The following is a 26,444-nucleotide window of genomic DNA, read 5'->3' on the forward strand; positions in this document are numbered from 1 at the left end:
ACAGTGAAGGTTTATATGTAGCAAGATGTTCATGGTGGCTCTCTCCAGAGGAAAATACAAGTGACATCTCTATTCGCACCCACAATTGCACATTAATCTTGAAAGTTCCTTGTGGTTCAGTTATCTGCTAGGTTTAATTAATTAATTAATTGATTGATTTTATTTATAGCTTACCACACCCAGCCAAGCTGGCTCGTGGTGGGTGACATATTTAAAATTCCACAATAAATCCCCAATAAAATAATTTATCCTCCCTGGCGGCGAAAATAACCTCCCTCCTCCTCTACTCCACAACTTACAAAAAAACCAAAACCAAACAAAACATAACACCCTGCCTCAGGGGTTATTTACTCTGCAATAGCCCATCATATGCTGTTTTAAAAGCCATAAGAGTTTGACCTTAGAAAATAAAAAATGGCATTGCATTTAATCTTTTATCAGCAATTTACAATAAACATCACAATAAATATGTGATGCAAGTGATACAGGATACAGTGCTCCACAATAAGTGCTAGCATTAATATTCATATGTATTATACCCTCTGTTCAACTCAAAATCAAGACAGCTAAAATACGAAGAAATGTAATTCTAGTAGCTCATTCTAATAATAATCTTAGTTACTCATCAATGGCATAGAGTGGGGGAAAAAAAGTGATTTGCCACAGATAGAATCAAGAAAAAAAGGGACCATGGCTGGAAAACAGAGACACAGGAAGTTCCTAATCTTTGGAACTTGTATCTATCAATTTATATGAATTGAATATCTTTTTTTATAAGTACATACAATACAAAAGAAGTTGCTAAATTTACAAACCATATTCCATTTATAACACCCACACACAAAAAACTTTAAAGTTAGCACCCGGGTGAGTTGCATTTGCCCTTAGAATAGACAGTAGCTTCTGGTGTCCTTTATGTAAAACCACAAAGTTGCATAGACAAATATTAAGATGCCTCCCTCCTGCATCTTAATGGGCTCTAGTACATGGATGTTTTGTCCAAATCAACTGATTGAAGGTGTCGCAAGACTGTATTGGATAGATTTCCTCCTGGAGATGTATGTGTTTTGGAGCAGGTGTACCTCTTACTTGATTGACCCGGTAGCAATTTCAATATCATTTCCCACTTCTGTACTTGATAGGTTGCATCAGCTACTATGTAAAAATCTGGCCCCTTTGCCTGAAGCTTAGACAGTTTTCACACCAACAACAGATGCTCTAGCTATATGCACAACTTGTATAAAAATATTCCATGGCCTTTAGGGAAGAGGGGTGTAGTAATATCACACACTTTAGTAATGAGGGAAGAGGAAAGTGACCCTGGAGAAGCATCAGATCTGATCAGAAGAAGAAGAGTTGTTTTTTTATATCCTGCTCTTCACTGCCCGAAGGAGTCTCAGAGAATCTTACAATCCCTTCCCTTCCTCTCCCCACAATAGGCACTCTGTGAGGTAGATGGGGCTGAGAGAGCCTTGATATTACTTCTCTGTGAGAGCAGCACTATCAGGGCTATGATGATCCCAAGGTCACCCAGCTGGCTGCATGTGGAGGAGTGGAGAATCAAGCCTGAATAGCCAGCTTAGAAGCTGCCGCTCCTAACTACTACATCAAACTGCTTATTTTTAAACCATGTTATTGGGAAGCCCCCTGTTCCTTAGGATTGCGTCAAGGATGCCTTTATGTTACAATGGCACAGCTTCTGGAATAGATAACTTCACAGCCATTGCTAAGCATCTGCTGCCGCCATGTGCATTTGCCAATAGTGTCTTCTGTGATTCTCTGAAAGGGTTCCATGACTGCTAAAACAAGGTGGAATGGGCTGCCAGCGGGCACGAAATCTGAATGCTGTACATTCAGACACAGCACTCTAGTTTACTTGAAAGACCGGAGATTCAAGTAGTAAACATGAGTCCTTGGGGTAAAATGGGTCATAAATCTAAACAGATAAAAAGATACCATGGGGTGACAGCAGTGGTATGCATGCATATTCCAAGAACTAGATTCTGGGTTATTGGGCAAGAAGGGTGTTGCCTGCTGTAAATCTCGTATCAACAAAAAGGGAAACCCCAGAATGTTGGCAAATAGATGTACAGTTGCGGAAGGACCAAAGAAAGGCAAAGAGATCAGATAACTGTTTAACCATCTCAAAGATTCTATCTTTAACCATCTCAAAGACCTTGAAGTGTTTACCTCAACTCAGACCACCTAGGTGTATGGGAGGACACTGACCTTCCTTTAATCAACAGAACAAGGATTGTGTGAGTGCACAAAAAGCCAATTGTGATTTGTGAGCAGGGTGATGAAATCCTCCTGCAAAGTCTTAATGGGATTCTGGCCAAACCTCCCAGGCATGAGACAGAAAGTGGATGAGCTAAGATCCTGTTTGATCATCATCCGCGTTTCCAGGGAATGTTTAAAAAAAAACCCTTCTCTCTATGTAACGACATGCCTTGTCAGGTTGCCGTGCTGGGGTTTCTCTGGGCTCGCTGAGCTGAGCAATCACGAGGGATGAGAGAGGAGGATGTCGAAGGCTGACCTTTGACCTGCAGTGATGCAAAGCGGGTTGATGCCTGTTTATCCTTTTGGCAGCCTCTGGACAATGACTGGTCTTACAAATGCCCTATTGATAGCTCCGTTTAGACTTTTCTGCGGTGAATCTGGGTCTTGCTGTGTGTCATCACTGCCCTGCTGAGATAGCATCAGAGCCCTGCGTCACAGACCCAACATAGCAAGCCCTTAATCCAGGGTTTCCTGCGGTTCAGATGTCTGAAAACCCAGGAGAATCACAGTTCTATTCTGTCTCCGCAGGGCACTGTCCCAATGCTGCTCAAATACTAATCGGCCAGCTGGGCTGCCTTTGTTGCCCTTTTTCTTGAAGCTCAAAGCCTTTTGAAAACACTCAAGAGAACACACTGGAATGCTTTGCTTGCTTGAACATAAACTGTGCAATTAAAACCTCTCCCTCAATAACCGAATTCAAAGAAGCTGCCATCTGGGCAGCCTAACTCCTTTGCTCATCTTTCTTCCCTGCAAACCTGAATTTACAAATCTGCCTTATTCCAGCTCTATTCACAAGTTACAATGAACACATGTACAGTGATTTGTTGGTATAGTTGCACTGAGTAATTCACATCTTATGTCCCACACATCTTATGTTCAACACATATACAACCGAACATGGGATGTATACTCCAGTTATCCAGGTGCTGATAATCTCCAGTTTCATTTGTGAAGTGAATGTGCATTAGCTCTTTCTTACAAACAAGTGTATATTTACATACATGCGTTCACTGTAACATACGAAAAGGCCAGTCAATCAGACATCAATCTTAAAGGTATTTTCTATTCTGTGACAGTGGACCTCTGAAGTCTCGGATGGTAGTCTTTCACATCACTTGCTCCTGAGCTGGATATACTGGGGATTGAACCTGGAACGTTCTGTATGCCATGTATACTCGCTACCACTGCGCCATGGCCTCTCCTTAAGTATGCATAGAAATATTTCTTCACACTGTAAAGGAAGCGATGATGACTAGAGCTTAGGTTCATTCATGGCTATTAGCCCTTATGGCTGAACAGAGCCATCTAATTTTGGAGGAAGAATGCCCCTGGATGTCAACTGCTGAGGAGGAGAGGCAGAAGCAAGGAGAAGCTTCAGCTTTTGTGTTCCTCTGAGCCCTCGGGGACATCTGCTGAGCTGCTGTGGGAAAGAGGATGCTGGACTAGATGGACACTGGTCTGATTCCACAGAGGGCTCTGCTTGTGTTCATAAGTCATGTTATTGCTCACAGAACTGGGGGAAAGGAGGACTCATGAAGGGAATGGAGGAGAAGGGCAAGAGATACAGATGCATCCTTTCTTAGACCGTTTATGCACTGGGAACTTCACTGCCCCACCTCCCGTGCAGGAGCACAGATTGGGGGCGATTAAGGTGCACCAGGCCAAATGCTCCCCCATGTGGGTGCAGGAAGAGGTGGGGCTACCTGCCACGACTAAAACTCCAGCCTGCAGCCTGGCATGAAACCTCCCGTGCATAAACGGTCATAGAAGCAGCATCCAGAGAATCTGGAGTTTGCCCTCAACCCCTTAGATATATCAGCAAGGATGGGAAGAAATCACTGAAGCTGTTGGAGAATGAGCGGTGGCATAATTAATTCCTAATTCATTCCCATGCTAACACTGGGCATCTCCCTATTTTGATCTACTGTACTTTTCAAACCTATACTTAATGGCAGCTATTTGCAGCCCCCTGTGATTCAGTAAGACCGTTTACGCACTGGGAACTTCAGTGCCCCAGCTCCCGTGCAGGAGCACAAATGGGGGGCAGATGAAGTGCACCGGGCCAAATGCTCCCCTTTGTGGGTGCACAAAGAGGTGGGGCAACCTTCCATGACTAAAACTCCAGCCTGCAGCCCGGCATGAAACCTCCAGTGTGTAAACAGTCTAAGATAAATCTGCTTCAGAAGCAGACAGTGCTGCATAGGTTGCTTCCATATGGCAGCAATTCTTTATGCAGCTTCCACTGGCATTGGCAATGAAGGGTCTATAGCAGGGGTAGTCAACCTGTGGTCCTCCAGATGTCCATGGACTACAACTACAAGTTGTAGTCCATGGACATCTGGAGGACCACAGGTTGACTACCCCTGGTCTATAGGGCAGTTTTCTCTGCACTTCATTGCCTCAGCCTTCACATCAGTGGACCTTTTACACTTGAAAACAAAATTGGTAATTGACATATCTCTGTAGCACAAGAACAAGCATCCATTTCTACAATCTATTAGTTCCCCTGAAGTCTCAATTTTTATCTTTTTTTAAAAAGTAAAGTCTCTATCCTCTAGTGAAAAAAGGATGGAGATGTCCTTAAAAAAAAAAGAATGTTGGGAACACTGTGAATTCTGAAATAAAAGGAATCAGTGGTCTGATCCAGCTGGCTAATACCTATGTTCTAGAATAACAGATTGTGACAATAGATGGTTAGAATATTACTGTATTATTAGCAACTAGAATTAAAGACCGTTGTAGCTCATACAACAGGCTCTAGCTTGTGGGGAGGGGTAAAAATAGCAAAGAGAGAGAGGTAGAAAGGAAGAGAGTGACCAAGAAATAGATAGAAAGAGTTCCTGTTACTACCTATGAAATTTAAGAGATTATGTTAAGAGTGCTGCAACTGCAGCTTAACCAGAATGATCTTTCAGGATGACCTTTGAACAAATTGATTTGTTTTGCTTTGAGTCTTTTTGATTTTTGATATGTGCTGTCCATGGGTGTGCAGAACCATGTAGGAGTGGTTCTCCCAGGGAAGAAGAATGCTGTTTCTTGTCTGTCTGACATTTCATAGGAAACACCCCATCCCTACATGGAAGGATGTGTCTTTTTGTCCATTGAACCATTCACCCTCGTGTGCTTGGATGGTTTCCATGAACTGCTGTTCTCAAGGTCCAATCAACTTCTTGCATCTGACAACACAAGAGTCATCTGTTGTGCGTCTTAGCAGCAAAGGAAAACTAAACATTGGGTGGTACAAAGCAAAAATGTTCTTCTGGGGAACTCAGTAAGAATCAACAGATTTCAGCCCAGTACACTGGCCAGAATGTTATCCTGGTTTCAGTTCGTTATTTCTGATTTCTTTTTAAAGGATATACAAGTAGATATGATATTTACACAATTTTCTTAATGCCTTGTGAGAAGCAACTGCAACAAGAGTGTTAATCTCAACAGGATAGTTGTGCTGTGATGGGGAAAGGCACACCTCCCGAAAACGCTCCCTTCTGTGTTAAAGTTGCCCAAAATCCTCTTTCTTTTTGCTCCTGGCAGTTGTTAAAGCAGCCCACTGTGGGTATGTCAGGTCAAAGCCATACTTTATTTTCAGGGAACCTCCAGAACTGCCATCCTGAGTGAGGAATTAGCAATTTTTCAAGGGAAATGCTTGAAAAAAAAGGGGGGGCAAGTAAAAAGACCGTGGATAATCAGGGTTCCCCAAACTTTTTTTAGTTTGCAGGCATTTTTGGAATTCTGACATGGAAACATGGGCACAGCAACAAAAAAGGCTGCTACAAAACAGCTACCACAGGACGAAAAGCTAGTCACAAGATGATTGCCACAGCTTAACTTCAGTAACACCATGTAGATCCTTGTGCTGTGATGGCCACTGCCGCTAAAGCAATGTTACAAAAAATCTGCACAGCCAATCGAATCTCCAGTACTCAATCAGAAGTCTTGCTGGTCAAAAGTTCTACCTGGACCTGCCCACTCCCTACAAACACCTGGCAGGCATTATAATGGATGTTGGTTGGTACCATAGTATCCATGGGCACCAAGCAGATCTAGGGGATCCTAATCAGCTTAGCTGATGGTTATACAGCCAAACTGTGGAGATTCCTTCTCATTCACAAATCTGACAGGGACAGTTGCAAGATCAGAGCTGTGATTGGTTTCCCAATGCCATCACACAGGACAGGATTCAAAAGGACTTTGCTTTCAGCTGTCAGCAAAAGTTTTGATTGAGAAGCAAAGAAAGCTGCCCTGCAGATGTGCCTAACAGAAGCCCAGAGAGCTTTTAAGAGAGATGGATTGTCTATGCATCTTCAAGCTGATAATTTAAATGCTGATGTTTAGACTCACATTTCTGCACTGTAGACAAAACAATGAGAATAAGAGAAGCAGCAGATGGTAGCACTTAGCCTGAGGACTGCAAAAGTAAAACATGGGTAATTAATTTAAAAGATCTAGGTGGGAAGCAGTGACAATGGCTGGGAGTTTTTCTTCACCTGGGCTTCCAAACTGGAGTGTCATGAAGGGGAATCTAAATATCCTCTGATCAGGTTTTCTCCCATTCTCAAGATGCTCTTTGTCAGACCTGCTTTACTTTGATCTTTTGGAAAATATCACAATCCAAGTATGTTCATATGCTGAGACAAAGATAGTATGCACAAAGGTCCTGTCCACATTGGCTCAATTTCCTGCTGTCAGCCTTTCATGGTGGGTGCCACTTCCCATTTTTCCCTGTCATGACAGCATAGGTCTTTCAGCCCTTTTGCTGAGGAGATGTAAGGAGAAAGATGCAGGCAGCTTTTGTTATTACTGTGTGGAAGCAGCCCATAGCTTTGATTGAGAATATGCCAAGATTTTGCACTAGAAAAAGGACAAAATGGGCCAAAGGTAACAGAAATCACAAATCTCCATGCAAGTGCTAAGCTATTTAGCTTCAGCAAGTCTGCTGTGTCACATGCCTACAGACCATACCTTAATATTTGGCACCCCAATGTGGTTTGCAACTCTCTTACATATGAGCTGCAAATCTGAGTAGGTGGGGGATGGAATAGGGATGCCAAGAAAAAGACTTGGGGTTGTTTCTGCATAGTGTACAAAATAACCATGACAGTCAGTTGCTCGGTAATACTCTATATTAAGAAACAATAAAATTGAAGAGCTAAGTGTTGTGAAATTTTTGTATTTTATGTTGGGGAGGGGGAAGTAGCCTGGAATGACTGTGCAAGCGAATCTTGAACTGTACAATGAGGGTTAGATCCAGATTTTTTTCCAAGGCATTTCTATCAGTGGCACGGTTCTGTCTTCCCCTCTCCTGCTGCAGCCCACTGAGCTCCCCTCAAATGCTGCTCCTGGGGAACAGGAAGCCCACATGAGAGGCATGAGAGGCAAATTGTGGGTCTGCAGCCATAAGGCAGAACTGGTGGAAATTACCTATTCCTTTATGTTAGTAGAAAAAACAGTCTAGATGCAGCCCTAGATTTACAAGTAGGCCCCTCTTCAAAAAACGTAAAGAACCACTGCCTTGTGCAGAACAATAATGAGGGAGCCTGCACATTTGCTAAATTTTCAGAATGCATACCAATTATAGAATGTTGCAGTTGCAGAATTTTGATTTTTAAAGTGCAGAATATATACATGTATACAACAATACATTAATTGAACTGTGATTTTGAATTTGGGGTTTGGGCTTTCATGGACACTTTTATTATGTATTTTTTATTGATGATATTGAATTGATGATGGTGGTATTGATATTGTAAGCCGCCACAAGGAAGGCAGCTAATAAATGTTTTGAATAAATGTTCATATGTTTGACATATAGGGAAAATATAACCAGAATCAATCATCAGCAATAAGATCACATGCTGGCAGCAAATCTGATCTGTTTCAGTTGGACATGAACAGTAACTGTGGGGACATTAAGCATGATATTTGTGGTTTTGGAGATCAGCCAGGATAAGAATAGCAAAGTTATATTTGAAGGCGTTACTCGGAATATCTTACTGATTTCAATAGAACTCTTACAGAAGGGTACTTATGATTACAATCTTAGCCAAAGGAGCAAATGTCTTGTTCTTGTTTGGTTTCAGAGCTAGACTATAAGGTTGAAAGATCACAACTGAAGTCACCTTTCTAAAAATTACTTTTAGAGAGGGGCTGGGGCAAGCATATGAGATATATTTATTTATTTATATATACATAATATTTATGTAAACCGCCCAGAGCTGCAAAGAAATGGGCGGTATAGAAATCTAAATAAATAAATAAATAAATATATGCAGAGTATTGTGGGTTCAGTTTCCAGCATCACAAGTTAAAAGGAAACTAGATTGCTGATTTGGGGAAAGAACTTTCTCTGGCTGGGCACGGCTGCCAGCCAGACAATGCTAAGGTCAACGATCCAACAGAACAAAATTGTAGTCCACTGGCACCTTTTAGTCTGACAAAGTTTTTTTCAAGGTACAAACTTTCGTGTGTATGCATACTTCTTCTGATACAATGAAATAGAAGGTAACTGTCCATATATGTAGGTAGAGGGTGGGCAGTAAATTATAATGAAGATGTTTAACAGATTCATAGAATCATAGAATAATAGGTTGGAAGTCCTCAAGGGTCATCTAGTCCAACCCCCTGCAACATGCAAGACATTCATAACCCTATCGCTCATGCACTGTGACCTGCCACCCCCTTGAACCTTCACAGAATCAGCCTCTCCATCAGATGGCTATCCAGCCTATGTTTAAAAATTTCCAAAGATAGAGAACTCACCACCTCCCGAGGAAGCCTATTCCACTGAGAACCCGCTCTAACTGTCAGGAACTTCTTCCCGATGTTTAGACGGAATTTCTTTTGAATGAATTTCATCCCATTGGTTCTGGTCCATCTGCTCCATCCTTGATATGGCAGCCTTTTAAATATTTGAAAATGGTTATCAAATCCCCTCTCAGTCATCTCCTCTCCAGGCTAAAAAGACCAAGCTCTCCCAACCTTTCTTCATATGTCTTGGTCTCCAAACCCCTAACCATCTTTGTTGCCCTCCTCTGGACATGCTCCAGTTTGTCTGCATTGGTGCCCAAAACTGAACACAGTGCTCCAAGTGAGGCCAAACCACAGCAGAGTAAAGCGGTGCCATCACCTCTTGTGATCTGGACATGATACCCCGTTTGATACAGTCCAAAATCCCATTTGCCTTTTTTGCCACCGAGTCACACTGCTCACTCATGTTCATTGTGTGTTCTACTAAGACTCCTAGATCCTTTTTACACTTCCTACTGCCAAGACAAGTCTTCCCCATCCTATATTGGTGTATTTGGTTTCTCCTACCTAAATGCAGAACTTACATTTGTCCCTATTGAACTTCATTTTATTCAGTTTAGTCCACTTCTCGAACCTATCAAGATCATCCTGTATTCTGATTCTGTCTTCGGTTGTGTTTGCTACCCCTCCCAGTTTAGTATCGTCTGCAAATTTAATGTATCCCCTCTAATCCCTCATCCAAATCATTTATAAATATATTGAACAACACAGGCCCCATAAAGGAATAACAAGCTAAATTTATAAGGTTATCATTTATTTGGGTTTAATTCTGCGGGGAAACATCGTAAAGGAAACAAATATGTCAAAAATGGTTAGATGTAGCCTTAATTGTGGAATGCTGAGAGCAATTATCCTAAAGGTATCACTGGACTTTGTTATGCTGCTTCAGACCAACAGGGCTAACCACCTGAATCTCTTTATATGATTTAACAGTCCAACTCAAAAACAAAATAGGCATATAGGAGTGTTGCAATGCATCTAGTGGTCCTGGCCAATGGTTTGAAAACCATGATATCCCACCACTAAGCATAGTTTGAAGCCTCCTCCATCATGAAGAGCCATCCTCCAACTTAAATGACTCTTCCTCTGGCAAAAGTATTCAATTTCCAGCCTGAACAAAGAGAATATTAGGGGGAGGGATTGGTGGAAAGTAAAAAGTAAAAGAAAATGGAAATCAAAAGTGGTTTTTTTGTGAGATAAAAGGGTGATCATGATGCAGTCCAATAATCAAGACCAACATCTAATCTGCCTTGATGTCCTTTATCATTCTCACGCTGCCTTTGAAAAGTTTCCACTGAACCTTACTTGGAATTGCCAAGAATAGTCTCTTTACCCAAGTAACATATAATTGATACAGAGGGAAGGAATTTATGGACTCCTCTGCAGTCAGAGCATTTATCTTTGAGGACCAGAATGTTCTTCACAAAAGAAAAAGCCCCATAGAAAAAGTGGAGTTTATGCAAGGCTGTCTCATCATTTTACTCCAGTTTCTTATTTCCAGAGTACTTCTGAATGTTGTGATGTGACAACAGTAAAAGCACAAAACGTGAAATTGTATACAGAATTCAGCTTCCTGTGGCATAGTATTATCGGACCAGGATCCAAGAGACCTGGGGTTAAGTCCCCACTGAGGCATGAAGCTCACCAGTGACCTTGGGCTGGTCACTCTCAATCAATGAGAGCCATGTCTCACTTCGCATGGTCCTTGTGTCACTCATGTCTGGCTGATGGATGAATAGTGCTTAGGATTTAATTTCTTAGGTACACAGAGGTCCTATCTTGACCTGATGGGTCCAGGCTAGCCTAAACTCATCAGATCCTGGAAGCTAAGCAGGCTTGGCTCTATCTATGTCTGGATGGGAGACCACCAAGGAAGCCCGGGGTTTGCCACGTAGAGGCAGGCAAGGGCAAACCACCTTTGACAATCTCTTGCTTTGAAAACTCTACAGGGCCAACATAAGTCAGCTGCAATTGAACTGCACTTTCCACCATTATCACATGGTGTCCAATATGAATCCAGATTGTAGGACATGAGAAGACGCATGCTTCTCCTGCTGCACCATTCTTCCTGGTTTGGATATCCTGAGGGAAATTTACATTTAACGCATCAGTAGATTAAGTTTTCCCAAGAGATAAACAGAGGATTCCCCACCATTTCAGGTGGTTGTTTTCTTTCCCTAGTGGCCAGGGTGATGTCTCTGCTTTTCAGGATACTGTCTAGATTTGCCATAGCTTTTCTCCCCAGGAGCAAGCATCTGGGGATTTATCAGCTAGTAAATAATGAGTGATTCTATCCATAGGGCCAGAGTGATGGGGACAATAAATCGTTGCCTGAACATGTAATGCGACAGTCAATAAAGTAAAATATACGATACTGAGAGATATAGTATATATTATCTGTCTGCTGCATGCATTATCCTGCTCTCATTATTACTGTTTTCTAGCTGCTGATTAGATATAGCAAATAATAAGTAAAGCCTACTTGATAAATGGATGGTTTATTATGTTACCACACTGTAACAATATGTCGATTCCAATGTTTAAAAGCCCTCTCGTGTGTGGGTCATGGACGGTTTATGCACTGGGAACTTCACTGCCCCAGCTCTCGTACAGGAGCAAAAATCGGGGGCGGATGAGGTGTACCAGGCCAAATGCTCCCCTGTGTGGGTACAGGAAGAGCAACCTGCCATGACTAAAAATCCAGCCTGCACTCCAGCATGAAACCTCCAGTGCATAAACGGTCATGGGGACAACAGAAGAAATGGTGCCAATGTGGGTGTTACTGGGAAAATCATGACTTTCCCATCCACATTGAAGCCAGTGTGCCACCTTGGTTTTGCTGCAGCCTTTCCCCAAACAGCAGACATGGAATTGGTTTCAAACACATAATTATCTGAACCATGGTTAAACTGGCTATCTGAATATAATCTGGCATGCCAGGTTCAATTCCCCACTCCCCCACATGCAACCAGCTGGGTGACCTTGGGCTCGCCACGGCACTGATAAAACTGTTCTGACTGAGCAGTGATTCAGGGCTCTCTCAGTCTCACCCACCCCACAGGGTGTCTGCTGTGGGGAGAGGAATGGGAAGGCGACTGTAAGCCGCTTTGAGCTTCCTTTGGGTAGAGAAAAGCGGCATATAAGAACCAACTCTTCTTCTTCTTCTATATCCTGGGAGTGTAATAACAATTCATTAGCTCTGTCTGGAGATGGAGAGGGAGGCACATGTATTCCTGATGATAAACACAAGCTGGAAACTAACTAGCTCCTTTGGATTCCTGCCCTCATCTAGTCTCTAGACAGCCAATAACCACAGCATTGATGACCTAGCAAAACATACTTCCTTCCAAACTTTTTAAAATTGCCGTTGTTTTCTCCCCTTCCCCACCATGCCACAAAGGAAATTAAACAACGCACTGGCAGCAATAAATATGTCAACAGCAAACAGTTCCACATATGCCTGGGAACAATTCTTCTGCGGAAGTGACTGAGAGGGATTGCATTTGGATACAGACAATCTGCTTTGACATTTGCCAAAAGAGAAATAGAACCCCAGGCAGTTCATGGGTAAAACTTATTGGAATAGCAAGTCACTTAAGGTTAAGGGATGCAGCAGTAGGATATGGGTATGTCCTAGAGGGAAGGAGGGAATGTACGTTTTTTAAAAAAAATGTATTTGGCACCTGCTATTGGAATTTATTAAAAATGCAAGATTAAACTTCCCCTGGCTGGTAGTTTGTATGGGTGGAATGTACAAGTCTATCACTGATTCACTAGGCATTGGATAACAGGTCTTCCAACAGAGAAATGGCTTTCAAAGTGTGTCCTAGGGTGAGCCTTTTAAAGCTTTTTTACCACTGAGAAACCCCTGAAACATTATACAGGCTTCGAGAAATCCCAGATGGTGCAGAATATGTTGGGAAATATAGCTGTGCATATGCCCACCCGGGACCCCTCCCCTTCCCACCCCCTCCAGGCCCATCATTAGACATTTTGGGGGGTGGGGGTGGGAATGGACTGGCATGATCGTATATGATAAATCTAACAAATTTGTAACAATATATTTAAAAATTAATTAATTACCACTTATTTAGGAAGCCCTCCCAGGGCTACCAGAGAACGCCAGGGTTTTATGAAACCCTGGTTGAGAAAGCCTACTCTAAGGAATCTAGGGTTTCCCTGGAATCTTAACAGGGGCTGATCAAGTTTTTCTCTGTATTTGATTATTTCATCATATTGTGTCTGAGGAAGTGTGCGTGCACATGAAAGCTCATACCTTGAATAAAACTTTGTTGGTCTTAAACGTGACACTGGACTCTAAATTTGTTCTGTATTTCCAAACTGTCTGCCTGTCTTTCCTTCTTTGCATCCACATTACATCATCCTATAATCGCCCTCTTTTCCCTGTCCTCAGGACGCTCTTTCCATAATCCGCTTTGCTGTGATCATTCTGGGGATGACCACAGTCCAAATGTATTACTGTGCTGCCTGGATGCGGAAGTGCTGATTTTCAAGTCATGCCTGCATCAGTAACTTTCCCCCCTGCTAATGATCCCTCAAAGCCACCAGTTTTCCTACCACTCTTGGAAGACTCTTTTTTTTTAGATTCCCTGATTGCTGTAGCAATGTAATGTCATGGCACTGTAATAATTCCTGATTTTTTAAAAGCCCTCAGAAAGCCTTCCAGTTACATCGTGGGGAAAATGACTAGATACACATCACAGGAGAGAGGATTCTATAGCTGACACAGGTCTCTTCCACACCAAGCATTTGGTCCAGGTTTGTTGTTGCTGGAAACGGTGTGTGTGTGTGTGTGTGTTCTGCTTCCACACAACAGGACAACATTCTTGTGTACCTTCCAGCTTTCCCCTGATTTTCCAGCATCCCCCCCCCCCCAATCTGCTTTACTATGACTTTTAGGAAAGATGCCCACCTGGCCTCAACCAGGGCCAGAGCATTCTCTCTCCTGGCCTCCACCTGATGGAAAGAGTTCCCAGAGGAGATCAACAGGGCCTGCAGAAAAAACCTCCTCCGCAAGGCGTTTGGTTGAGACCAGGCATAACCAACAGTGTCTGAAGGGCCCCTGATCCTTCCCTCTCAGAACTCCATCAGTGTGCTCTGGACCTGTTTACACAGTTGCACTGTTTCTATTGTTTACACTGTTAAAGGTAAAGGTATCCCCTGTGCAAGCACCGGGTCATGTCTGACTTTCCTGTTCTGGAGTTAATTCTCATAGCCACGATACTCTGTCAAATCCCCATAAAGAAGCCTTCCACTTTTATCATCAGGAGATAGAGATTCTCCTAGGAAATAGATATTTTGACACAGAAAGAGAACTGGCAATGCATTTTAACCCAGATGAGATTACTACCCTAAAGCAAAATTCCTCACCACACCCAGGTTGGTATCACAGGATATAATCTGTCATGATCACAGGAAGCAGAAAATTGGCTTTCTGCCCTACCTGTCAAGGAGATGATGTCAGGTACAGTAACACTTTAATCTAAATATCCTATACGGAAACAACTGAACATAATTAGCTATTTCCTTTACATAGTTGGTATTTGGAAAAATCGTATGGCAGTTTCCAAAATAGTGTTTTTATTTTTATTTACTTTTGTAGTCAATTTTCAGCACCTTGAGACATTTCCATGTGTATTGCACATATGTCAACGCTACCTAACAGTCTGTTGTCGCACAGCCTTATAAGCATTTTTCATCCCTAACTTGGCTTCTATTTATGAAAAACGCAGTGAGATGTAATTGACCTTACAAGCCAATATTCGTTTTATTCCTATTTAACTTTCAGGATTTCTTTCACCCCCAAAAGATCCTGAGGACGTAATTTGAGTAGCGTGGTCGGAATTGCCTGTCTCAGCTGGATTTCTAGAATTTGATCAACTTAAATCATTGCGTACATACTCAGGTCCCTGAGCAGGAGAACTCTCTTACACAAGGAGATTACACTATGTATTGTATGGTCAGACAGATAGAGATGGGTAGCTGTGATGGACCCATTATGCACAGGCCATATTGCCCGCATAGGTGGCAGCAGCGCTTCAGGGAAAATCCCCGATAACGCTTGCTGCCACCGCCAGCGCACTCACCTCCTGGCCCAGGGCTATGGAAGACCTGCGTTAAGCGAACGCGGGATCTTCCATAGCTTCCTGGGTAAGCTGGGGCTGCGGCAGGCCGGCGCTGTGCATAATTGCAAGCTCCAGGTCTGTTGGCCCGGTCAGCCACGACTTGCGGTGTCCCTTAAGGGACTCCGCGTGCCCCTGCGGGCTCTGTGGAGCCACGGAGCTGGTAGGGGCGACTCCCTGCCCCCCCGGCCCCTTCCCACCTCCCCCACCCCCGCCGCTTCACTTACCTCAGCTGGCAGCGATCCGGCCTTCTGGCCCCAGCGTAAAGCGCATGCGCTACACTGGGCAACCCAGTATGCCAAGCTCCCGTGCGTACACGGGAAATGGCGGGGCATCATACCCGCCGCAATGGCACGGCGGCAGCGCACAGTAGCTGCCGCCATGCATAAGAGGCCATAGACTGTCACAGTAGAAGAGAGCAAAAAGTCCACTTGCAACTGCAAGTCTAACAAAATTTGTGGCAGGGTATGAGCTTTCATGAGTCACTGCTCACTTCTAGAGGCAGCTGTTGTCCAGTGAGCATAATCAGAGGTGTAATTTCTGGCCGCTCCAGTTAAGAAGTAGCAGAGTTTTTTCTGCTTGAGATTCTGGAGAACGGTTACTGGTCAGTATAGATAATACTGAGGTTGGTGGACTGATGGCGTAAAGAAAAGGAGTAGGGAAGCATGAAATCCAGGCTGTTGTGTGCATTGGTTATCAGTTATCCTCTGGGCCCAGTTCAAAGTGCTGATTTTAATTTTTAAGGCTACAAATTCTATTTGTTATAACCACATCAGTGGCAAGACAGAGATAGGTGAGGTTGAGAGAGCTCTGATAGGACTGCTAGGTCAGAATAGCTCTATCAGCTGGCTGCATGTGGAGGAGGGTGAATCAAACCTGGCTCAGCAGATTAGAAGCCACTGCTCTTAACCACTACACCACACTGGAGAAGACCATATGCACTGAAAGCAAACAGAGGAAGACAGTGCTCACAACACCTTGCCACATTATATTAGCCTTTAGCTGCCATCATGCTATTTCCTCCGTTGGAATGTTTGTTTGCCATTGCACTTCCTTTGGTGTCATTGCACTTTCTTTGGTGTTTTCAGCCCAGACATGGCCTGGAGTTCAGAAGCAGAATATGTGCTTAGTCTGCAAAGGATGTCAGGTTCAAATCTTGACATCACCTTCTAATAGGTTTCAGATAGCACGTGTTGGCAAAGGCCTTTCTCTGCTGGAAGACCTAAAGAAATGCTATTAGTCAGAGGAGACAGTACTAAGATTGATAGACCAACAGTCTGACTCAATATAAGGCAACAATGCAGACTGATAACATCAAGAGTTCTCTTTGAGGCTGAGCCTTTTGTTTTATTTTGATTGACAGCTGCTTATAATATACACAGCAGTGCAATGTGATGACTGACAGGTGATGAAAGGCCTTGTCTAGGCATACTTGCCAAGAGGACCTTCTGAAGACGTGGTCTTTACATACCCATCATTTTGTTCAACATTTCAACCCCTTTGTTTCATCCTTGCTTATAATGTGGAATAAAACCAAATTCACAAGGCCATTCAGACTGCTTTTTAGCTCCTCTCCCATTGCTGGTATGTGGGGAAAACAGAAAAGTGACTTTAAATGAGCTTTATCAGGTTTCTGAATTAATAGACAGCCATGCAGAAAGGACAGTTTTTGAAAAACATACCACTCTTCCCGCTCTACACAATGTGATTTCAGACTAAGAAAATCAGTGACGCAATTTAAGAAAAAGATGGATGCTTAAGAGGAATAACATAGCTGTAGAGTTGGAGATAACTCGCAGAGGCAATTATCGCCCATTGTCTGTACATTAATTTATTTTGTGCTGTGATTGTATCTGGTTGAACCAGTCTGGTAGGCTTTATAAGTATTACAAATGTGTTCAAAACCAGTGCAAAACTCTGCCAAGGAAGTCAGCCATTCCCAGACAGAAATCCTAGATAGAACAAAAGGAAAGATAGAACATCAAGGGCATGTTCATGCCACATCCATACAACATAGTTAATGAGAAAGTTGTTGTAGGGGTAGCTTTCTATCTGGGATGTGGTTTGCAGCCTCTAAGTCTGTTTCCTGATAGGAGTATGCAAGAGATTATGTGTCTATCCATGGCCGATTTAACCACGTAGCACATGTAGCAAGTCCTACAAGTCCTGCACTTTCAGTGGCCCTGCTTGGTGCCTCCCCCCCAGTGCTTCCCAGTGCCAAGAGGAAGAAGATTAAAGCAGCCCACCTCTCCAAACTAATTTCTATGGAGACTGATAAGGGACAATACAAACAGCCTGCCTTGCCTTATAACCTTCAGCTTCTGATTGGATGTGTTAACTTGGGGGTATTCTCAGCCTTCTTGTTACCTCCCTAGCTCTTGCCTGCTTAGAGACAGAGCAGTGCATAAGCATGCACACATGGGGAGCAATAACAAGAGCCCCAAGTTGGCCACCCACATTCCAGACGCCTTCCTTGCTGCTAGAAGCAAGCTGTCTGAAGGTCTCCTTGTGAGCAAGTTTCTTCCTTTGGGTACTGCAACAGTAAGTAATGGACTGAACAAAAGTGGCATGCTCAAGTGCTGGGGAGGGGGCAGGACAAATGCCTCCCGCAGGGGTGACCAAACTGTGGCTCTCCTAATATTCATGGACTACAATTCCCACAAACCAACAATGGAGGCTGCAGCCACAAGGCTTCTAGCAAGCAAGGAGGGAGGGTGGGAGCTAGAGGGGGAGGGCCAATCAGGGTGGACCTGGACGGACAGGGCCCCGGACAGTCTCCTCCCAGGAGGCTGTTTCCCAAATATATAAGGGAGCAAAGGAGCGAAATACAAGGGAGCGAAATAGTGTTAAGGATTATAGGGAATAATAGCATTCTTAACAGTTAAAAAACAAACAAAACCTCTCTGCGTATGGAAAACTAGCACATCAGAGAGAAAGATTTACAGTGTGATCCCAAGCAGAGTTACAACTGTCAACTGAAATCAATGGATTTAAAGGGTATTATTCGGTTTAGGACTGCGGTGCTAGTTTACATTACCCTTTTTACCATTATTACCAGTCTGAACCTAGAATTTCCCCCATGTATCATATCCTCTTAGTTTGTACAATATGCATAATTGCTTATTTATGATTTTCCCTGTAGTGTCCCTGGAACAGTACTGTGGCAAACTGCTGCTGGCAGGGGCTCATGGGAATTGTAGTCCATGAACATCTGGAGGACCACAGGTTGACTACCCCTGTATTTGATCACTTGTCCTTGACACATGCACACCCCATGCATTTCTATATATGTTGAGGTTTCTTTTTAGTCAAAGGGCTGCTTTCACATCAACACAACTTCTGTGGCCTTGCCCTACAACAGCATAAGTAGACTATGATGTCACTTCTTTCACTGTGTCTGCATATTTGGACAGATTTTGCTATTGCTCCAGATCATGTGGTGACATTGATTCCTCCCACATCTACACCCTCTGAGGATGCATCAGCAACATTTTTGGCACAGGCTCTAAATTCCTGGATGTCTTGATTGCTCTACAAGGCTAAATTCTAATGCAGCCATTCTACTGCTGAAATCAAATAATCCAGAGCAGTCATTAGACATAATCCTCACAGGAGGAAATGGAAGCACTACCCTCCAAAACCACCCTATGAGTTCAATGAATTTTATACCAGGCTACCCCTGATTCTTAGAATCTAATATCCAAGAACCATCCAAGATGGTTCAGATAAAGAGAAATTTATTGTTTGTAATGGCTTGGGGGACAGGGCTGCCAAGACCCAGTGTGGGGCTCCTTCACACAATCCAGACCCAACCCAAACTTTATATTAGAACAAATCATATTATTTACTCAGCTTGATCATCCCCCAAGGTGAACACCAACCTAGCAGTTTTGTCCCTCTTCTCAGCATCCCCGTAGAAGGATTGCCTCTTTCAAGGAGCTGACCTTTCTTCAAAATCCTGGAGTGTTGCCAGAATCAGAACCTGTTTTTCTGTCCTCAAGTAAGACTGGGAAACAGCAGAGCCTGCATGTACTTCAAGCTTTAGATGGAAACTACCCACTGGTAAAGGTAAAGGTATCCCCTGTGCAAGCACCGAGTCACATCTGACCCTTGGGGTGACGCCCTCCAGCGTTTTCTTGGCAGACTCAATACGGGGTGGTTCAGACATGACCCAGTGCTTGCACAAGGGATACCTTTACCTTTACCCATTGGTACTACAAGTTTTTTTCCAAATCAATGATGAAATGGACACTGCACTGGCTCTCACTAGTCCATCAAGTATGATCCCATCAGATCTTGGACTCTAAGCAGGGATGACCCTGGCTAGTATTTGGGTGGGAGACCTCAAAGGATTTGGGTGGTAGTTCACTATGGGTCATGACAATGGCAAACCATTTCCAAACATCCCTTCCCTGCCAGTCCTTGGATCTCCAGGCTACACTACACATGACATACGATAAATACACTAGCCCAGTGGTTTGCTGTGCCTGGCAGTAGCTCTCTGACAGAGAATGGTCTCTCCTACCAATAGTACCTGCTAATGTTTAACTGGAGATGCTGAGGCTTGAACCGGGGACCTTCTGTACACAAAATGTATGTTCTACCACTGAACCACAGCCCTCCCCATATATTACTTAATAAAATTCTATCACCTTCCTAAATCTCATGACTCAAATAGACCCCCTGGAGAGAGAAAGCGGTCATTTCCAGGAACTTCTCCTCCCCCTCCTGTGGAGTCTTCAGTTACTCAGCAAATCTCTGAGTAGCTTCTGGTGATTAAAACACCATTTCAGTTATTGGAGGTGCAGCAGTAGCAGAAGCAAGGGCTTTTGACCTTGAGCCAGCTTGCATAATATTACTTCCTTGCTTTGCTTCCCCAAACTGCAGTTGATGGGCTTTTCTAATGGCTGTTTCTGCTGAGTCTAGTTTTCCTTAAAAGAACCAACCCATGACTCAGCTCGTCTCCCCATCCAGATTTATAAGTCTGCCTTCAAACCGTGAGATTCAAATCCTGCGTTTCAGATTTTAAGACTTTTCACATAAGCAAGAATCACTTATGTAGGTAGGCTCTGCTGCAGGGACAAGGGTAGCCAAGAGTGAGTGGCGGCTACATTCCAGGGAAGACAAAACACAGCTTGAAGATTTTAGCCTGGGAAATATAACTGCCAGAAGCTTCCAACAGTGAAGCCTGGATGGTTTATTATCACTGCATCATAATTCATTCAGTCCCCCAGGATTTATATACAGCTGTTCTATCTTACTGCCGTCTCCAGCGGTGAGTTTATGACAGCTTTACAGCTATTTAACAGCATTGTGATTCGGCAGGATACACATTACTTTTTTCAAGTAGCTAACTGAGTAGCTCTTGTCTTCTAAAGTTCACAGGAAGAACAGAGCTGGAAAAAAAAACATGCTGTAACATTTGTTTAGTTAGTTGATTGTATGTGCCTAAATTTGTGCTAGATCTTCCAAACAGACTTCGTAAAAAATAATTTAAAGTTAAGCACAAAATGGCTTAAAATCTCAGAACACAGCAAAGCTGGCCAGCCAGCTGTGATCTAGAATATTTTGTAACAATAAAGTAACTTAGGGAAATTTCCACTTAGTTGAAATCTTCCACCTTCCCACTATAAGTATACTGGGTTCTGGTATCTTGGGAACTGGATTCCAACTAAGGCTGCCAACCTCCAGGTATGGTCTGGAGTTTTTCCAGGTTCCGATTGTTGGACTACAAAGATCAGTTTTCTTGGACAAAACTGCAGGTTCAGAGGGTGGACCATACAGCATCACATCACTGCTAAGCACATTTCCTCAGGCACCCCCCAGCCCCATATCTTTAGGAGTTTTGTAAACCAGAGTGGATAATGTTAAGTCTAACAGAGTTTGATTCACAAACCATTATCTGGAATACCTTATATACTCGTATATAAACCTAGTTTTTCAGCACCTTTTTCACACTGAAAAAGCCCTCCTTGGCTTATACGTGAATATATACGGTAATTGAAATAATTGAAATAAAAGCCTGCTCCTGCCAGCCAATCATTGCATTGCCTTTTGCAAATATGTACTGCACACTGAGCTTGCTCTGGCAGCTTGTAGGACATCAACGGTTTGACTGAGGGACTCTGATCTTTTTTTTCTTTTTGCCTTCAATCACAAAAGGAATGGCAATGCTGGATGGGAGAGCCTGTGATGATGGAGCATTTCCGACCCTCAGCTTATATGCGAGTCAATAAGTTTGCCCAGATTTTGTGGTAAAATTAGGTTTCTTGGCATATATGCATGTCAGCTTATATGCGAGTATATACGGACTGAAGTCCATATTTATGGAACTAGGGTTACCAAATGTCTTCTTTTTAGAGAATATGTCCTCTTTTTTGTGCCCATTCTCTTTGGGGCTCTTAAAAAAAACTGATGAAAATGTCTTTTTTTTTGGTGTGGAAGGTTAGGAATATTCCTAGTTAGTAGCAATTACTGCAGTTTAAATAGTGGGGGTATTTAAAATGAGGTGTGTCATAGTGATCACTTGTTTGAGTTGGAAAATATGTCCTTTTTTTGCTTTTTGAAATATGGTAACTCTAATGGAACAAAAGAATAAAGCCTAATCTACAGCTGAATGAGACAACAGAATCATGCAATGATGCAATCCCCTGCACATTTACTTGGGAGCAGTTTTCACTGAACATAGTAAGCAGTGTAAGAGCAAATGTGGTGTTTGGGTTGACCAGAATGTCTTAAAACAGGGGTAGTCAACCTGTGGTCCTCCAAATGTCCATGGACTACAATTCAGATGTCCATGGACTACAATACAGGGGCTCATGGGAATTGTAGTCCATGGTCCTCTGGAGGACCACAGGTTGACTGCCCCTGTCTTAAAAGACTCAAAGACAGGAGCTGGAGGAACTGCTGAGGGCCAGGAAAAGTTCCGTTGCATCTGCCTTTCAGCACTTCCTATACCACCACCAGCAGAACAGCAGTTTCAGGAGAAAGCTCTGGAAACATGAACATTTTAAAATATTTGCTTTATTTAAAAACTAGGGACCAAACTCATTGCATTCAGTAATACAATGGGTGCTAGATTGGGGGGGGGGGGCAGGGAGAACTCTGTGGATGGCCTCTTCCTCCCCCCAGGACCTGGAAAGGCTGCAGGCAGCTGTTAGAGAACTCACTGGCAGGAGCAGCTCTCATGCAGCAAGGATCTGCAGCTTCTGAGCCTGAGAGGGAAGTGGAAGGTGGAGGGGGTGGAGGACAGAAGGTGATTGGCTGGCCGCCTGACAGACAGGTAAGCAGGTTGGAGGAAGTGGAGGCACTCAGGGGTGGGACAGCCGCCCTGAGTGAGCATTAAGCACTGAGTAGCACTTAAGCCATGAGACATGCTCCTCCTCCAAGCCCTTACCAGAAATATATTATTTGGAATAGATATGTACACGAATCTCAGTTAGCGACTTCAACATGGCACCAGAGCTGCTTCATCACATCACATCCTGAGAGAGAAAAAACCTGAACCCCTGAAGGGGTTCCAACTAGTTCACAGAAATCTCTCTTCCAAGTGCAACTTCAAGTTATTTTGGCTAGTTAAAAAAAAACTTTAAGAACTGGCACACACTTAAGATATATCAACCAAACATTCTCAGCCCTCAATGTCAGATGGCCGCTGCAGCCCTATAATACCCAGACTCTACCATCTATCACTCAGGTGAACAAGAACTAAAGCTGGGTACTCGTTTCAGAAACAGGGAGATATGCATTGCAGACTACAATATGCAAGTTGTCCCTCCATGCAACAACCCACTTATCATCATGACGAGCATTCTGCGAACAAATCAAAAAGCGGAAAATTGGGACATTTCAAAGGAATGCAAAAAGTCCTGGCTTATATCAGAACAAAATTTCCGGCAGTTGAAGTGTGAGTGATCAGATCCAGGAGTCAAGTTCCTGTGGTGTAATGTACCAGTGAGTAACAAGCTGTCAGTATTTTTTTAATGAGACATCATGGTCTTTGTTGCTGGCTCAAGCCCTTTTACCTCTCAAAGTAGCCACAGTCATACACACAATAACAGACAGCAATTTTGCTACTCTTAAGGATAAATTCAAGCAGGAAAAAAAAGTAATTTCAAACGTTGCCGTCTTGTGTATTTCCTTCTGGTTCTGTTATGGGCTTAGGGAGCTGCACAAACTCTGCCTTTGTGGCCCTTTTAGTCACAAGGAAGCTCATTAACTGTTACTGAATGTGTCTTTTGTTCAGCCCTGGAGGATGCCGTGGCAAAAAATAGTTCTGTGAAATCTGATGCACACGCCCCAACACCCACTAAAACACCATTCATTCTACATTTCGCTAGACATTCAGCTTGTAACATGGCAAAAAAAAAAAAAAAGCCCTGCAGAATTCAGGGCCTTGACGTGATCTCTCTCAGACAGAAAACCCTGAGTCACGAAGTTATGACGCTGAAGAGCTGGCAAAATACGATTACTAATACAAGTTGGCTCCCATTACAGGAGAAATTCATTTATGTTTGGAAACATTTCTCAGGGGCACTACTTAAGGGAGATATTACTTACTTCATTCATTAGCAAATGTGATACTAATGAATTCAAGCTGAATTGTAATTGGGGTGGCTGAGAGCGTGCAGGATGGAGCGCATCCCTCTCTCAAGGCTTGAGCCTATCTTGCTGAGGGCCCCTTTCCTCCAGTCTCTAAATGCCACCAATAACGTCATCAGAGGGACGAATGGAGATAGCGGCGTGTGTGGACCAAACTCCAAAGGATGACTTGCCCACTGTTAACTGTTAAAAATATAAACTGCTTTGAAAACCCTATTTAAAAGCAGAGGGTAGACACAATAAACAAATTTCCTTCTTGCTGTGCTAAGTAGCTGCTGTTGAAAATAGGTCACGCTGATTTTATCTTGCATACATTCGGTCCTAACAAAGAAACAGAAGGAACCTACAGTTACCCATTGCATTTCTTGTGTGTGAATGCTCCAGTGTTTACAAACTTTGAGTTTCTTCTCTGTATACACAGGTCAGCTGACTTCATATACCATTTTATACCTCTGTGGGTGGGCTCTATCCATGAAAGCTTATGAGGCTGCAGGACTTTGTTGATTTTGCATCGTCAGGCTAACACATATAAACAAATAAAGCAAATCCAGACCTAAGTAATAAACCCTTCTGGGACTCATTATTTAGGCCTGGGTTTGCTTTATTTCCTCTTGTTACTGTTACGATAACAGGAGAAGGAGGGAAGACTCTTTCAAAGAACTCTTAGTAAACACCCAAATGCCACCATGCAGACAGTGAGAGATCAGTGAAAGGAGACAGGAAAATACAGTTCTCCCCCTTTTCCTGCTTCATAACCACTGACTAATGTGCTGAGTGCCCATTCTCCCTGTGCTCAAGCAGTATTGGTTTTGAAGGATTTGGGGCACTGAGTCTGCTCTGCTTTGTGTTTTCAGACTTAATAAATATAATATTTTTTAAAATTTATATCCCGCTTTTCCACATCGCTCAGGGCAGGTAACAATATTTAAAACATGGAAACCTTTAAAAGATTACAATTTTCCTGATACCCCCAGCTAAAATTTCCCTAGACAGGGTTTTCTAAGGAGCTGATCTTTCAACTCACTCCTCATCCAACAGTTAGGCTTGCCTTTATTGGTGGGTGTTATTTTAGGCCTTGAACATAAGCCATTTCAGAATGAGGACATAATTGCTAAGGCCTCAAGGGGGTGACTTTCACAGTTATACTGTGAGGTGGCTGTTAAGAAGAAAAATAGTCCCATCACTGTAAGAAGCTTAATGGGATATTATTTACCAGGTGGCATTGTTTACTATCATATGAGGAAAAGCTTCTGTTGCCCATTTCTACACATTAAAGGTAAAGGTATCCCCTGTGCAAGCACTGGGTCATGTCTGACCCTTGGGGTGACGCCCTCTAGCGTTTTCATGGCAGACTTAATACGGGGTGGTTTGCCATACTCTTCCCCAGTTCTACACATTAAGCCCCTATTAGAAGAAGGGAACATTTTTATCTAGACCTACTGACAATCTTAGTTGTTAGATGGTTCACAAACATCAGTAGGTAGGGTAGTCAATGTGTTCATCAACTTCTGTGCAACTTCCTGTACTGACGTTAGCAGGCAATAATGTATGTATCTTTAGACCAGGGGTAGTCAAACTGTGGCCCTCCAGGTGGCCATGGACTACAATTCCCATGAGCCCCCGACAGCGAATGCTACCCCTGCTTTAAACCATCCTTACTAGTGCCGTAGTAAGGATGCTGCTTGGCTCTCATTGTTCATTTTGCCCTTCGCAGACTTTTTGAGAACCCTTTCCCAAGCACCATTTAAGCATACAAGTGCAGTCATGAAGTCTATGAGACAAGCCTTGGAAAACTTAAACTACAACAAATTAGCTTGCAGGTTACATGACTCACAGATGCCGGAAGCAGCACAAGGTGAGAGAAAGGTTTTTCATCTCCTGTGGCATCATGGAATTTAAAACGTTTAAAATATTTGGGTGATCTGTGGGCTATAATATAGTGATAATGTTTATTACTGAGTACCATAAAAAGCATAAGTGACCAGATGTTATTTATTTAATTTTATGTCTATGCCAGCACACTTACAAGCCCATGGAGGCTCACAACAGCAGAATAATACAGAGTTTTAAAACATGACATAAAACCCCCCTCCCACCCACCTCCAACCACCCCCACCAAGCTGTTAGGTACTGACATATGCTGTATGGCAGGGGTAGTCAACCTGTGGTCCTCCAGATGTCCATGGACTACAATTCCCATGAGCCCCTGCCAGCGTTTGTTGGGAATTGTAGTCCATGGACATCTGGAGGACCACAGGTTGACTACCCCTGCTGTATGGGGCCCAGAAGGACATAAACACAGCTATCAAGGCACCAAAATGCCAAAGATACTGGAGGAGAGGGCAGATCTTCCATACCCTGGCCTTAACCAAATGCCTAGCAGAAGAGCTCCGCCTTGCAGACCCTGCAGAACTGAAGAAGTTCCATCAGGGTCCTTAGTTCTTCTGGAAGCTCGTTCCACCAGGCAGGGGCCAGGAGTGAAAAGGCCCTGGCCCTGGTCAAGGCCAGACAAACCACATGAAGGCCAGGGATCTCCAGCCGGTTAATGCCCACAGACTGCAAATCCTTGTGGTGGGCATAGGGGGTTAAACAGTCCCTCAAATACATTGGGCC

General features: G+C 43.3%; 1 protein-coding gene across 6 annotated transcripts in view; it reads right to left on the bottom strand.

Moving 5' to 3' along the window:
- HORMAD2 (HORMA domain containing 2) overlaps window positions 1-26,444 on the bottom strand; it is a 70,688-nt gene that overhangs the window by 16,444 nt on the left and 27,800 nt on the right. Inside the window, exon 14 of one of the 6 annotated variants that reach the window (XM_077308487.1) lies at window positions 16,846-17,182. The exons of the other annotated variants lie outside the window; for them this stretch is intronic. Coding sequence (XP_077164602.1) covers window positions 17,129-17,182 — 54 coding nt within the window. The 3' untranslated portion in view covers window positions 16,846-17,128. Of the gene's footprint in view, window positions 1-16,845; window positions 17,183-26,444 lie in introns of those variants that run through there. 6 annotated transcript variants of the gene reach the window in all.

The sequence above is a fragment of the Paroedura picta genome, chromosome 13 (genome assembly GCF_049243985.1).
Source record: "Paroedura picta isolate Pp20150507F chromosome 13, Ppicta_v3.0, whole genome shotgun sequence".
Classification (NCBI taxonomy): Eukaryota; Metazoa; Chordata; class Lepidosauria; order Squamata; family Gekkonidae; genus Paroedura; species Paroedura picta.